The sequence below is a fragment of the Mobula hypostoma genome, chromosome 2 (genome assembly GCF_963921235.1).
Source record: "Mobula hypostoma chromosome 2, sMobHyp1.1, whole genome shotgun sequence".
In the NCBI taxonomy this organism is placed as follows: domain Eukaryota; kingdom Metazoa; phylum Chordata; class Chondrichthyes; order Myliobatiformes; family Myliobatidae; genus Mobula; species Mobula hypostoma.
The window spans coordinates 194,931,785-194,948,637 of NC_086098.1; the positions used below are offsets into that span (position 1 = coordinate 194,931,785).

General features: G+C 40.8%; 1 protein-coding gene across 3 annotated transcripts in view; it reads left to right on the plus strand.

Moving 5' to 3' along the window:
- Positions 1–12,705: 12,705 nt before the first annotated feature.
- Positions 12,706–16,853, plus strand: part of oprl1 (opiate receptor-like 1) — a 130,449-nt gene continuing 126,301 nt past the window's right edge. The window contains exon 1 of one of the 3 annotated variants that reach the window (XM_063030688.1): positions 12,706–12,835. In XM_063030688.1, coding sequence (XP_062886758.1) covers positions 12,822–12,835 — 14 coding nt within the window. In that variant the 5' untranslated portion in view covers positions 12,706–12,821. The remainder of the gene's footprint in view (positions 12,836–16,853) is intronic. The other 2 variants (XM_063030663.1, XM_063030697.1) reach the window with 2 other exon arrangements.

Genomic DNA, 16,853 nt, shown 5'->3' on the forward strand with positions numbered 1-16,853 from the left:
TCGCTGTCCACTACATCCCCAGTCTAGGTGTCATACGCAAATTTGCTGATCCAGTTTATCACATTATCATCCAGATCATTGATATAGCTGACAAATATCAATGGACTCAGCACAGATCCCTGCAGCACACTGCTAGTGACAGGCCTCCTGTCAGAGAGGCAATACTTTACTACCACTCTCTGGCTTCTCCCACAAAATCAATATGTAATCCAATTTACTACCTCCTCTTGAATGCCATGTGACTGAACCTACTTGACCAACCTCCCATGTGGGACCTTGTCACAGGCCTTGCTGGAGTCCATGTAGACAACATCCATTACCTTGACTTCATCAACTTTCCTGGTAACTTCTTCGAAAAAAATAGGCAAAATTCGTTAGACATAACCTATTATGCACAATGCCATGCTGACTATCCCTAATCAGTCCCTGTCTATCCAAATGCTTATATATCCAGTCCCTTCCAATAACTTTCCCACTACTAATTTCAGGCTCACCTACCTATAATTTCCTGCCACCTCACCCATAGCTAAGGATATATAAAATATCTCTGCTAGGGCCCCTTCATTTTCTGCACTAGCATTCTGCAGGGCCCAAGGGAACACATTTTAAGACCCTGGGGATTTATCCATCCTAATTTGCCTCAAGACAGTAAAGAAATCTTCCTGTGTAATCTGTATAGGGTTGATGATCTTGCTGCTGCATCGCCCCACGTCTAGAGGCTCTGTCTCCATCTCCAGAGTAAATACAAATGTAAAAAATCCATTTAAGATCTCCCTCATCTCTCCCTGCTCCACGCATAGATTACCAGTCTGATCTTCCAGAGGATCAATTTTGTCCCTTGCTATCCTTTTGCTCTGAGTAGACGCCCTTAGGATTCTCCTTCACCTTGTCTGCTAGAGTAACCTCATGTCTTCTTGAAGCCCTTCTGTTTTCTTTCTTAAGTGTTCTCTTGCATTTCTTATACTCCTCAAGTACCTCATCTGTTCCTTCCTGCCTAGACCTGCTATGCACCTCCTTTTTCTTAACCAGGGCCTCAATATCTCTCAAAAACTGGGGTTCCTAAACCTGTTATCTTTGCCTTTTACTCTGACACACTCTGTATTCTCAAAGTTTCACTTTTGAAGACTTCCTACTTAACTTTGTCACAAAACAACCTGATCCAATCCACACTTGCCAGATCCTTTGACACCATCAAAATTGGCCTTTCTCCAATTTAGAATCTCAACCTGAGGATCAGACCTATTCTTTTTCATAATTACCTTGAAACCAACATCATTATGATCATTAGATGCAAAGTGTTCTCCTGCACAAACTTCTGGCACCTGCTATCTCTCATTCCCTAAAAGGAGCTCTAGTATCACACTCTCTCTAGTTGGGATTTCTATGTACTTTCCTGAACACATCTGACAAACTCTCTCCCATCCAGCCTTTTACTGGATGGGTGTCCGAGTCAATATGTCAGAAGTTAAAGTCACCAACTCTCACAACCTTGAGTTTCTTACAACAGTCTGCAAACTCTCTACAAGTTTGCTCCTCTAAAACGCATGGACTATAGGATGGACTATAATGTAATACTATTAACATGGCCATACCTTTCTTATTCCTCAGTTCCACCCATAAAGCCTCATTAGACAAGCTCTAGTCTGTCCTGACTGAACACAGCCATGTCATTTTTCCTGTCTAGTAATGACACCCTCTCCTCCTTTAATCCCTCCTGCTCTATCACATCTAAAACAACAGAAACAAGGAACATTGAAACGTACCTCCTTTGCTCATATTTTGTCCAAAATTGTAATAAGGGTTTGGAGCCAAGGAGTATAATTTGGTATCTGTTAACAGATTACTGGTAACTATCATTTGATTGTGCTGTTGATGACTTCTGACTGGTAGCTAACACAAAAATTGGCATTGTAATGAGTCAGATTGGATTTTTTGTGTTCAGGGTTTTCTTGGATAATTTTTGTTTTGTCAAGTAATTGCCAGTGTTGTAGCTATATTTTAGCAGCTTGGTTAGGGGAATGTCTTGTTCTGGAATACAAATATTGGTGTCCAACAACATCTGTGGAATTTGATGCTTCACTTCATAATGTGCGCTGAGTAGTTACATAAAGATTGCTTCTGTGAGAGGACTCCAGAAGTCGGTGAGATGATTATTGGGTTTTATTTTTTTTCTCTGACATGCCGATTGCAAATGTTGAAGCTCCTTTTAGGCACGAATATTATACAGGTTTGGATGTTAACGTCTCCTGGGAATGGAATTATTCAGAGACACATCTCTTGTTATGAGACCACAACCACACCAGCTTCTGGGGTTTAGATGCTCTAACTCTCTGGAATATGGATGGCTGCTGCAGCCACTTTAAAGATTCAGGCCCCACCCTCCCCCCCCCCTCGCTAATTAGCACCACTGTTTTGGTGAGAGGCTTTCAATATTTAAAGAGCACCTGAAATGAGGTTTGGTGCTCAGCTGTCAGCTCAACTTTGGTTTCTTGCCTAGCAACTAGTTTAGAATCCTGTCTTCATTTCAGTCTTGATTCTAGTCTCAGATACTCCAGCACCTGGGTGCTAACCATCTCACCACAGATATTGCTTAGTACTACTCCTTCTGACATTTTCCATTAATATTCTTCGGGTTCATAGCTTTTCTACTTTATCAGTTTTTAGGTGCACCTAATGTTAGTACGTCCTCCTATAATCCTTGTTTCTTTGGTAGTTGGCTGCTGTTTCGTGGTATTGCTGGAGTAGTCTATATGCTTTGCCATGGGATTTATAAATACAATTCCTGTGAGGTGATGGCAATTGACAAGCAGAGAATGAATCAGAACCAGGTTTAATAACACCAGCATACGTCATGAAATTTGTCAACTTTGCGGCAGCAGTACCATGCAATACATGATAAATATAGAAAAAAAGAACTACAGTAAAAAAAATATATATATATAAACTATTTTAAATTAAGAAAAGTAGCGCAAAAACAGAATTTTTTTTAAAAAGTAGGGAAGTACTGCTCATGAGTTCAATTTTGTCCCAGCAGTTAATTGTTGTCCTTTTTACCTACCACGGGAGTTCTCCGGGGTCATTTTGGTAGCAGTGTACATTCCACTTCAGGCCAATGTTAATCAGGCTTTAGATGATCTGAGCAAAGGGATCAACATGCACGAAACAGCACATCCTAATGCCTTCACCATTGTTTTGGGAGATTTTAACTAGGCCAGTCTGAAAAAATAAGATCACTAAGCAATTACCATCAACAGATCACTTGCAATACCAGAGGAAAGAACACACTGGACCACTGTTACATCACCATCAAGGCACTTACCGTGCTACTCCACACCCTCACTTTGGGAAGTCTGATCATCGGACTGTACCTCTACACCCTAACTATAGGCAGAGACTGAAGACTGCAGCACCAGTAGTGAGGACCAAGAAGGTATGGACAAGGGAAGCGCAGGAGTGCCTGCAGGACTGTTTTGAATTGGTAGACTGGACTGTATTCAGGGATTCGTCTTTGAAGCTGGGTGATTTTGCTGCAGTTGTTACTGACTTCATTGAAACCTGTGTGGAAGAGTGTGTGCCTACAAAGACTTACTGTACATTCCCAAACCAAAAGCCACAGATGAACCAGGAGGTACATCGTCTGCTGAAGGCTAGGTCTGTGGCATTCAAGTCTGACAACCCAGGCCTGTACCAGAAATCTGGTATGATCTGCGGGGGGCTATTTCAAGGGTGAAGAGACAATTTTGAATGAGGTTGGAGACAAAATCGGATGCTCGGCAACTCCAGCAGGGTCTGCAAGTCATTTCTTCTTACAAAGCGAAACCCAATAGCACGAATGGCAGCGATGCTTCACTACCAGATGAACTCAACGCCTTCTATGCACGCTTTGAAAGGGAAAACACAACTACAGCTGTGAAAATCCCTGCTGCACCTGATGACCATGTGATCTCTGTCTCAGAGGCTGATGTTAGGCTGTCTTTGAAGAGAGTGAACCCTCACAAGGTGGAAGATCCAGATGGAGTACCTGGTAAGGCTCTAAAAACCTGTGCCAACCAACTAGTGGGAGTATTCAAGGACATTTTCAACCTCTCACTGCTACGGGCAGAAATTCCCACTTGCTTCAAAAAGGCAACAAATATATCATTGCCTAAGAAGAATAATGTGAATTGCATTAATGACTATCACCCGGTAGCACTCATATCTATAGTGATGAAATGCTTTGAGAGGTTGGTCATGACCTGGACCCACCACAATAGGTCAATGACAGACGCAATCTCAATGGTTCTCCACACAGCATTAGACCACCTGGACAACACAAACACCTATGTCAGGATGCTGCTCATGGACTATAGCTCAGCGTTTAATATCATCATTCCCACAATCCTGATCGAGAAGATCAGAACCTGGGCCTCTGTACCTCCCTCTGCAATTGGAACCTCGACTTCATAACCGGAAGACCACAATCTGTGTGGATTGGCAATAATATCTCCTCCTCGCTGACGATCAACACTGGTGCACCTCAGGGGTGTGTGCTTCGCCCACTGCTCTACTCTCTATATACACATGACTGTGTGGCTAGGCATAGCTCAAATACCATCTATAAATTTGCCGATGATACAACCATTGTTGGTAGAATCTCAGATGGTGACAAGAAGGCGTACAGGAGTGAGATAACAACCTGGCACTCAACGTCAGTAAAACGAAAGAGCTGACTGTGGACTTCAGGAAGGGTAAGATGAAGGAACACATACCAATCCTCATAGAGGGATCAGAAGTAGAGAGAGTGAGCAGCTTCAAGTTCCTGGATGTCAAGATCTCTAAGGATTTAACCTGGTCCTAACGTATCAATGTAGTTATAAAGAAGGCAAGACAGCAGCTATACTTTATTAGGAGTTAGAAGAGATATGTCATGTCAACAAATACACTCAAAAACTTCTATAGATGTACCATGGAGAGCATTCTGAGAGGCTGCATCACTGTTTGGCATGGGTGGCGGGGTGGGGGGGGGGTGGTGGCTACTGCACAGGACTGAAAGGAGTTGCGGAGGGTTGTAATTCTAGTCAGCTCCATCTTGGGTACTAGCCTACAAAGTACCCAGAACATCTTCAGGAAATAGTGGTTCAGAAAGGCAGCGTCCATTATTAAGGGCCTCCAGCACCCAGGGCATGCCCATTTCTCACTGTTACCATCAGGCAGGGGGTACAAAAGCCTGAAGGCACACACTCAGCGATTCAGGAACAGCTTCTTCCCCTCTGCCATCTGATTCCTAAATGGACCCTTGGACACTACCTCACTTTTTTAAATATACAGTATTTCTGTTTTTGCATGTTTTTAATCTATTCAATATGGCATAATTGATTTACTTATTTATTTATTATTGTTGTTATTTATTTATTTTCTCTGCTGGATTATGTATTGCATTGAACTGCTGCTGCTAAGTTAACAAATTTCACATCACATGCCGGTGATAATAAACCTGATTCTGATTCTGATGTCCATTTGGAAATTGGATGGCAGAGAGGAAGAAGATGTTCCTGAGTCGCTGAGTGTGTGCTTTTAGGCTTCTGTACTTTCTACCTGATGGTAGCAATGAGGAGAGAGCACGTCCTGGGTGGTGGGCAGGGGTCCTTGATGGAAGCCAGTTTTCTGAGGCACTGCTCCTTGAAGATGTCTTGGATATTACAGAGGCTAGCACCCATGATGGAGCTGACTAATTTTACAACTCTCTGCAGCTTAATTTGATCCTGTGCAGTAGCTGTTCCCTCCCCACCCCCCACCGCCATACCAGGCAGTGGAAGTGGACAGTCATTGCTCCTATAACTACGAATGGAAAATATATTCTGTGTTTGAAAGAATGCCCTTTGTTATTATCCACTTCTATGCTCAAATCTCTTTCATAGCTCAGGCTCCGACAAATCCTCAAATTTTATAAGACCATTAGACCATAAGATACAGGAGCCGAAGTAGGCCATTTGGCATATCGAGTCTGCTCCACCATTCAATCATGGGCTGATCCAATTCTTCCAGTCATACCCACTCCCCTGCCTTCTCCCCGTACCTTTTGATGCCCTGGCTAATCAAGAACCTATCTATCTCTGCTTTAAATGCACTCAATGATTTGGCCTCTATGGCAACTCATGGCAACAAATTCCAAAGATTTACCACGCTCTGACTAAAGTAACTTCTCCACATCTCTCTTCTAAATAGACGTCCTTCAATCCTGAAGTCGTGCCCTCTTGTCCTAGATTCCCCTGCCATAGGAAATAACTTTGCCATATATAATCTGTTCAGGTCTTTTAACATTTGGAATGTTTCTATGAGATCCCCCCTCATTCTTCTGAACTCCAGGGAATACAGCCCAAGAGCTGCCAGACATTCCTCATCCAGTAACCCTTTCATTCCCGGAATCATTCTTGTGAATTTTCTGAGAATATCTCTTACATAAATTTAACTTTTCCCAAAAAAGGAACATTGGAACATAATTTTAGATTGTTGATATATAATAATAACAATCATAATATCAACTGCACCGAGCATCCATCTGGCATTCCTTGTTAGGCTGTTGCAGTGGTGGGATTCAGCCTGTTTGAGAGAGTAGGTTAAACCACCCACGAATCAGCCTGCCATGCAGAACTTTGTCCAATGCCTTACTAAAGCCCATATGGACATTGCCAACCACCCTGAATTTATTGGATACCTCCTCAAAAATCTCAGGTGAAACAGGATTTCCCCCGTAATAAGCTATTCTCACTACCCTTGATCAGTCACTGTCTTTACAAATATAGATAAATTCTATATAAATCCAAATTTTCTCCAGTAACTTCCTTACCTTTGAAGTAAAGCTCACCAACCTATAGTTACCTGGCTTATTCCTTCTGTCCTTCTTAAACAAAGAAACAACATTAGCTCTGTTCTGGTGTTCTGACCTTTCAACTGTGGTTAATGAAGAACATTTCAGGAGATTGACAAGGCTTTTATGTTTATACACAGAGAGTGGTAAGTGCCTGGAATCCATTGCCATAGGAAATGCTAGAAGCAGATTTGAGAACAGGCAGAGAATGGAAGGATATACACCACATACAGGCAAATGGGATCAGTTTTCATTGAAATTATAGTTGTCACAGACAATCCTGGTGAGCTGAGATCTGTTCCTGTGCTGTATTGTTCCTTTGTCCCTCTTTACCATTATATCTAATTGTATTGCCGCTTTCTGAGAGCGGGAGTCTTGCTTCCCCAGATCCCTCTATACATCGATGCTCCTAAGAACCCTGCCATTTACTATATACATTCTCCTTACTAGCCACAAACCTCCAGTCTGACTAACAGCTCTCCAACACAAATCCAGCAAAGGCAAATTTGAATCAGTGGATAGAATGTGCGTTAATCTTCTTGATTAGCCTACTGGTGACCCTGTTCTGCTGTTCTTGGCCATTTAGGATTTCACTTTAAGGTCCAGATATGAATACCTGAATTTTTCATTTAGACTATTGCAAGCATTTAATAAATTCAAATGTCTGTCTTATCTTGTCTCAATATCATTAGTTTCCGTATTCTTTACCATTCAAAACAAAATGTAAGTAATTTAACAAAACAGTGTTGTGAACATCTAGGGATCCGTAACAGTTTAGCAGGTTGTTGTAAAATGCTGTCACCATTCTACAAATACAGTAAAAGCATCACTCAGCAGTTCCTATGAGTTAAAGTGTTTTCTGAATTACAGTGTTGGGTTTCTTATTTGCCTCAGAAATGGGGGAAGAAGACTAACTGACACATCAGTGAATTCTAAACTGTGCCAATGATAGATTGATGGGTGGTAACTTCAAATCATTGACCGGTCTGGTACCTTATCCTTGTTTGGGCTTGTTAGTGCTCTGGCTTGACATTACCTTGGTCAAAGCAAACTATGCCCAGACACACACTTGCATCCATTTATACGTATGTATTCTGCAACATTGCTCATTATACACATCTATTTTCGAAACTTGCTCACGGATGTTCATTTTTGGTGCCAAGGAAAAAGAAATACGTGAATTTTCCATTCTGAATATTAAAGATATTTTTAAAATGTGTACTTCTACCTTACCTTGGCTCAGCATCATCAGTATCTTTTTTTCTTTACTATTTCATAGAATATTACAGCACAGTACAGGACGTTTGGCCCATAATATTGTAGACCTTTGGAAATGCACCCCAGAATCAGTTTAACCTTTCCTCCTAGACAGCCCATAACGGTCCATTTTCCTAGCTAAATGTCCATTAGACATCTCCATTGTATCAACCTCTACTAACATCCTGAACATTCAAATCCAGACATCCATCACTCTGAAAAAAACCTTCATCTGACAACTCCATGAAGCTTTCTTCCTATAAGACCATAGGACCAAAAGACATGGTGAATTAGGCAAATCAGCCTATCAGGTCTGCTCCATCATTATGACTCAAACCCATTCTCTTGCCTTTTCCCAGTAACCTTTGCCATGCTGACTAACCAAGAACTTATCAATCCCTGCTTTACATATACACAATGACTTGGCCTTTGCTGTGACCTGTGGCAATTATTTCCAGATTCACTACCCTCTGCCTAAATAAATTCCTCTTAATCTCTATTCTGAATGAACATCCCTCTATTCTGAGGCTATGCTCTCTACTCCTAAACTTCCCCACTATAGGAAACATCCTAGTCTACATCTCATCTATCAATATTTGATAAATTTCAATGAGATTTCCCCTCATTCTAGCCTCCACAGATAACATGCCCAGAGCCATCAAATGTTCCTTATTCATTAACCCTTTCACTCCTGGAACTATTCCCATGAACAACTTCTGGATTCTCTCCAATGCCAGTACACTTTTTCTTAGATTAGGTGCATAAAACTGCTCACAATACTCCAAGTGCGGTCTGACCAATGCCTTTATAAAGCTTCAGCATTACATCCTTGCTTTTGTATTCTAGCCCTGTCGAAATGAATGCTAACATTGCATTTGCCTTCATTACCATTGTCTCAACCTGCAAGTTAACTTTAGGGAATCCTGCACAAGGCCTCCCAAATACCATGGCACCTCTAATTTTTGAATTTTCTCCCCATTTAGAAAATAGTCCACACCTTTATTCCTTCTGCCAAAGTACATGACCAGACACTTTCCTACACTGTATTCCGTCTGCCACTTCTTTCCTCATTTCCTCAAACTGTCCATGTCCTTCTGCAGACTCACTCTTTCTTCAATACTACCTGCTCCTCCACCTATCTTCAAAGTATCGGCAAACTTGGCCACAAAACCATCAATTCTATCATCCAAGCAACACTTATAAAATTCTGGAAGAACTCAGCAGGCCAGGCAGCATCTATGGAAAAAAATGCCTGGCCTACTGAGTTCCTTCAGCATTTTGTGTGTGTTGCTTGGATTTCCAGCATCTGCAGATCTACTTTGTAATTCCATCATCCAAATCATTGGCCTATAAAGTAAAAAGAAGTGGTCTCATCACACCACTAATCACTGGCAGTCAACCAGAAATGGCCTGCTTTATTCCCTCTCTTATCTCCTGCTAGTCAGCAAATCTTCTATCCATGCTAGTATCTTTCCTGTAATACCATGGGCTCTTATCTTGTTAAGCAGCCTCATGTGTGGCACCTTGTTAAAGGCCATCTGAAAATTCAAGAAAGCAACATCCACTGATGCTACTTGGTCTATCCTTCCTGCTATTTTCACAAAGAATTCCAACTGATTTGTCAAGCAAGATTTCCCCTTAAGGAAACCATGCTGACTTTAGCCTGTTTTTTTATGTGCCTCTAAGTACCCTGAAACCTCATCATCAATAACGGACTCCAACATCTTCCCAACCATTGAGGTCAGACTAACTGGCTAATTGGGTTATAATTTTCTTTCTTCTGCCTCCCTTCCTTCCTAAAGAGTGGAATGACAGCTGCAATTTCCCAGTACCACAGGACTATTCCATAATCTAGTGATTCTTGAAAACAATTTACAAAAACCTCCACATCTCTTCAGCTACTACTTTCAGAACCCTGGGGTGTAGTCCATTGCTCAGGGTGAATTACCTACCTTCAGACCTCTCAACTTCCTAAGCACCTTCTCCCTTGTAATAGCAACTATACTCACTTCTGTCCCCTGAGACGCTTGATATTTAGGATATTGCTTGTGTCTTCCACAGTGAAGACTGATGCAAAATACTTACTAAGTTCATTAGCCATTTCTTTGTCCCCATTACACTTCTGATCCTATGTCACATCTTCCTAAGGATTTGATTTTTGCCAACAGAGCCACCTATCCCCTCTGCGAACCTGTCTGTCCTGTCGATACAATGTGTATCCTTGAATGATCCAGCAATGATCTTCTTTCAGCCACAACTCCATGATGTCCACAACATCATACCTACCAATCCCTAACTGTGCTACAAGGTCATCTACCTTATTCTGCATACTGTGTACATTCAAATATAAAACCTTCAATCCTGTATTCATCAGCCTTTTTGATTTTGCCCCTATGTTTCAAAACAACTCATCCCACTGATAGCAATTTTGCCCTATCATCTGCCTTTCTTTCCTCACTGTCTCATGACAAACTGCATCCAACTACCCCATCCTCAGCCCTATCACTCGGGTTCTCATCCTCCTGCCAGATTAGCTTAAACCTTGCCCAACTGCTCAAACAAAACTGCCCTCAAGGATATTGGTCTTTCTTGGGTTCAGGTGTAACCCGTCCTTCTTGTACAGACCATACCTACCCCAGAAGAGATCCCAATGATCCAGAAATTGAAACCCTGCTTCCTGCACCAGTTCCTCACCCACATATTAATCTGCCAGATCATCCAGTTCCTACCCTTAATGGCACATGGCACAGACAGCAATCCAGAGATTACTATCCTGAAGGTCCTGCTTTTAAAAATTCTACAGAACTCCCTATATTCACTCTTCAAGATCTCCTCCCTTTTTCTACCTATGTCATTGGTACCAATATTGTAGGTACCATAACTTCTGGCTGCTCACCCTCCCCCTTTGGAATGCTGTGGACCCAGTCTGAGATATCCCTGACCTTGGTACCTGGGAGGCAAGTCTTTCATATCCACAGAATCTCCTGTCTGCTGCTCTAACTACAGAATCCCCTATCTCTACTGTACTCTTCCTTCCCCCCTCCCCTTCTGTTTTGAGCCACAGAACTAGTCTCACTATGAGAAACCCAGCTGCTGTGGCTTCTCCCTGGTAGGTTGTCCTGCCCCGCAACAGTATCTAAAACAGTACACTTATTATAGAGGGGAGTTTGCTCTGGTTGTCCACTCTGTCTATACCACTCAATCTTGTACACTTCCATCAAGTTGTCTCTCATAAAAGACAAAAGCCCTAGCTTGCTCAAATTTCCCTTTTGAACTTAATCCCCCGACTAATGAAAGCCAGCACATCATATGACTTCTTAACAACCCCATCAACTTGTATGGCAACCTGAGGGATTGAAAATGATAAGAATATTATTCAACAAATTACTTTTTTTTCCTAGTAATTGAAGAAATAATAGGTTTAATTATTCCCTAGCAACTGAATTAGTGTCCTTGCAAAGTTACTGTTTAACAGAAAATTTTAATGAATGCTTTGATTTTTGAAAAATTGTTCCTAATTGGATTTTATTATTTATTTGTATTATATGCTCACTGTGATGTATACATACAGCAGTTTCCAAGCTGATAGTTCTTTATAAAAAATGAACAGAAGATCCAATATATCCAAAAAATTATTAGCTTTGAAGTTACATCCAAAGCAAGACAGTTCTTTTTTCCCCCACGTTGTATCATATTATTTCTTATAATAAGATAAATTGGCGATAAAATATTGGGGAAAAACCTGAAATTAAAGATGATAATTTTTAAAATATTTAAAGAGCATGACTCCCCTCAGGGAGTAACTTTGGCAAAATTATGGGTTTGCAGATTTTTAAAGGCTTCTTAACACAAGTTGGGACTTATTTTCAATAACTGTTTAACATGCTGCACTATTAAAATAACCTCCAGGAGAGAATTATTGCTGGAAGTCAGCTCTCATTAAAGTTTAAACAGTCTTCAGTTTTCACAATTTCCACAGGGTGGTAGAAACAAAAAGAGAATCTCAAAGGAATATTTGATATTTGCAGAAAATATATTATACATTGTAACAATTTTCTTGAATTGCAGAATTGTGTGCATGCAAATATTTGAGTAATCCGAGCTCTAAAAGGATGGGGTTAAAAACTAAATGTGTCAATCCTATATTGATCAGTTTGCCATATGAATGTATATAACCAATCCTATGTGTTTTGTACAACATTCAGTTGAAATTCTTTAGTTGTTCTATGAGCCATTACTAAAATTAAATTTTACTATTATATAATGCCATTTTGATGAAAGAAGGTCAAAAAAATTGGTCTCATGGTCTCTGGAAACTGCTATTGAAATGCAAAAATCTGTAAACCATGGAACAGATGACATAACCTCCTACTGTAGCTATTTCTACACATTGCTTTGCACAATCTGTCACATGGTATACTCAATCAAAACCCTGCAGATGCTTACAAATAGAACTGGAGTGTCACCAACGGCAGGAAACCACATAAAATCTATCAACCACCTTCATCTGCCTTTGAATATTCTAAGCTGTTGCTCCCAGAAAAGAGAAGCCTGAACTGAGAGGACTGAGAGTTTAGATTTACGGATTGCTTTCAGCATTCTGTGTACGATATGTACCTGTAGTTACTCTTGCTACATTAATATTTACTAAACAATTGCTTGTTCCTTATGAATTAAATTCAAGAGAAATAAAAGAATATCGAAGCAAATTCAACTGATGAAGACAACCTTGTAAGTAGTAAAACTGATAAACACAAGAGATTCTGCACAAGCTAGCAATCCAGAGTAACACATACAAAATGCTGGAGGAACTTCGCATATCAGGCACCACCTATGGAAAGAAATAGAGTCGATGTTTTTGTTCAAGACCCTTTATTGATACTGGAAAGGAAGGGGAAGAAGCCAAAATAAGAAGGTGAGGGAAGTGAAGAAGAACATGCTTGAAGATGATGTGAAGCCAGGTGAGGGGGTGGGTAGGTGGGTGGGGGAGTGAGGATGAAGTGAGAAGTTGGGAGATGATAGGCACTGAAGAGGAAGGAATCTGAGAGGAGAGAAGAATAGACCATGGGAGAAAGGGAAGGAGAAGCGGCAGCAGGGGGAGGTGATAAGCAGGTAATAGGCAGAGAAGAGAAGGGGTTAAAGGGGAGCCAGAATGAGAAATGGGAAAAGAGAGAAGGGGGAGAGGGGAGAAATTACTGAAAATTAGAGAAATGGATTTTCATGCCATCCAGTTGGAGGCTACCCAGATGGAATATGAGGTGTTGCTTCTCCAACCTGAAAGTGGCCTCATCATGGCAGTAGGGGAGGCCATGGAGTGACATGTCTGGATAGGGATGGAGATGGGGATTGGAATTGAAATGCTTAACAATTGGGAAATCCTGCTTGTGTGGATGAAATCGTAGACTTGAGGAATCTTTTGAAGCAAGTAAGAAATAAAACTAAAACATCTGACTACATTGTGCTCTCTGGATATCAGACCAAAATAGGTTGGAATGTAGCACATTGCCTCTAGTAATGAATTGTAAAAATGCCTAATTTTAGATATTTTAGTTTATGTTATTAGTAGAAGTACTGTTACTTAATTCAAGTATGTAAGGTAGATTTTACCATCTTATTTGCTTCATGGAACAATATTATATGCCAGGAGCACAAGTTAACAATTCTGTGTAACCCATAAAGAACCACTGTTTTGCTCTCTGAGTTCACAGGACATATACCTGATGCCAAAAGTTGTGCTGCAGGAGAGAAAAAAATCGGCTCTGTAATATTAGGTTTCTTTTTATATAGAAAAATGTGCATTTATGTTTAAATGTTTTATTGTATCGACGTTACTGTACTTCCTTTTAAATGTCTGACTTTTCAAAGTAATTTTAAATACATTCATTAGTTGTAAATCTATCTCAGTTAAAATTGGATTTGAAAAGTGCAACGAAGTGTTGTTGAAAAGTGATGTTCTGACCCCAGTATTGTCTCCTGTCAAAGACTGTCAAGGAATCCCAGTAGGTAATGCCATGGTATATTCCATTAGAGACATTGCAGTATGCCTCCTGGGTCTAGTGAGGTTGGAATAAGATACCAGTTTGCTTGGACATCAGCATTTGTTCTTTCCTCTTCAGGATGGAGGATGACTTGCTTCTGCTCCATTTTGTTGGCTCTTAGGTAATTAATAAAGACAACAAGGGAACCGCAAACTCATCCACTGATGGGATGTGAGACACTTGATGGGGCAGATGGTCATCAGTTTGTGAGGTGGTGTACTTCTTCCTCTGTTTACTCAAGTCTCTGTATATTGCCAACGCATGGACTCGAGGTTCTCAATACTATGCAAAATGCTTATTCTCCACATAGAATGGTGATGGGCCACTGATTCCTAGGGGTCCGTTGAACGTTGCATTTCAAGCCTGCTTTAATTATTTTCCTTGGTCTACCTGTTAATCCCTTCCCCTGACAGAAGTCGGAATAGGATATCTAAGTGAGTACAGACAGATAGGTGAGTGGAGACTGTCTACGACAATCCAAATCCAGCTAGCATTCTTGAATTGAATTAACTTTATTTCTTACATCCCTCACATACATGAGGAGTAAAAATCTTTACGTTACGTCTCCATCTAAATCGGCAATGTGCAATCATAGTAATTTATAATAAATAGAACAGTCAATCCAATATAGAGTACACTCAAATCAGCGTGAGTTCATCAGTCTGATGGCTTGGTGGAAGAACCTGTCCCACAGCCTGTTGGTCCTGGCTTTTATGCTGTGGTACTGTTTCCCGGATGGTAGCAGCTGGAATAGACTGTGGTTGGGACGTCTTGGGTCCCCAATGATCCTACGGGCCCTTTTTCTACACCTGTCCTCCTAAATATCCTGAATCATGGGAAGTTCACAATTTCAGATGTGCTGGGCTGCCCACACCACTCTCTGTAGAGTCCTGCGATTAAGGAGGGCACAGTTCCCATATCAGGCAATGATGCAGCCAATCAGGATGCTCTCAACTGTGCCCCTGTAGAAGTTTTTTAGGATTTGGGGGCCCATACCAAACCTCCTCAAACATCTGAGGTCAAAGAGGTCCTGTTGCGCCTTTGTCACCACACAGCTGATGTGTACAGACCACGTGAGGTCCTCAGTGATGTGGATGCTGAGGAACTTGAAGCTGTTTACCCTCTCAACACCAGATCCATTGATGTCAATAAGGGTTAGCCCGTCTCCATTCCTCCTGTAATCCACAACCAACTCCTTTGTTTTTGAGATATTGAGGAAGAGGTTGTTTCTTGACAGCACTGTGTCAAAGAAATGACTTCTTCCCTGTAGACCACCTCATATGAGATAAGGCCAATTCACATATTATCTCTTGCTTTGAACTGTGGTTAAATCTAATGAGTTGAAACCATCAATCCGGGATAACTCCCATGCTTGCCCACCCCCACCACTGCTCCTGTGCCCACACGATCACCTACGTACATTTATCTTTTCAATCGAGCTTGGTGGTCCAGTTCGAATGAATAGAAGTATGCCACTTGCACTTATTTTCATTTTAATTATCTGATCTGTTTGGATGTTAGCTCTGACTGGCATGACACTAAGATTACATCTGCCTCTTAAATTCTGCACATTGGTGAGTCCAATGACACAATAGAAGGTCAGGTGTTGAAGTATCATTGGCATTTCTCTATGGAACTATCAACCACAGTGAGTATGATTCAGGCCATTATTAACCTTTGACCTGCAACCTGTTCCCTCATTAAAGAAACATTCAGTGTCTACTTTATTAGGTACACCTGTACATCTGCTTGTCAATGCAAATACATATGTAATCAGTGAATCATGTGGCAGCAACTTAGTGCATAAAAGCATGCAGACATGGTTAAGAGGTTCATTTGTTGTTCAGGTCAAACAGCAGAATAGAGAATAAATATGATCTAAGTGACTTTGACCGTGGGATGATTGTTTGTGCCATCTGGGGTGATTACAGTATCTCATAAACTATTGACTTTCTGGAATTTTCATGCATAACATTCTCCAGAGTTCACAGAGAATAGTGCAAAAATAATCCAGTGAGTGGCTGTTCTTTGGGGAAAAAAATACCTTGTTAATGAGAGCCTTCTGAAGAGAATGGTCAGACAAGTTCAAGCTGACAGTAACTTGAATGAGTTAGAACAGTGGTGAGTATCTCTGAACACACAGCACATCAAACCTTGAAGTGTTTGGGCTACAGCAGCAGACCATGAACATAAACTCAGTAGCCATTTTATTAGGTACACAAGGTACCTAATGCAATGGCCACTGAGTGTATATTGTACATATTGACCTGACATTATTATAATTTTAACAGTAGCTTGCTCTATATTGTAATCTGTAAATAGGACATAAAACAAGCACATTTTATGTTAAATAGAAAAGAATTGTGTGAAAAAGATACGGTGTTTACTGGGTTTAAGCTGTAGTAACAATAAAACCAAATTAATGCTGTACACCACTGTTGCCATAGTCTTCAGTGGTTTCACTTCACACTGATGCTTTAATTGTAGCATAAATGCATCTAGAATCAGGACACAACATGAAAACAAAGTGAAGCAGTATGAGATTGACTGAAAATGCAAAGTTTAATTTCATTTTATTCAGAATTCAGATCGGGCTTTAATTCTGATTAAAATATTATTATTTATTTCTGTTTATTTCTTGAGATACAGCATGGGATAGGCCCTTCGAACTGTGCCACTCAGCAATCCCCGACGTAATCCTAGCCTAATCA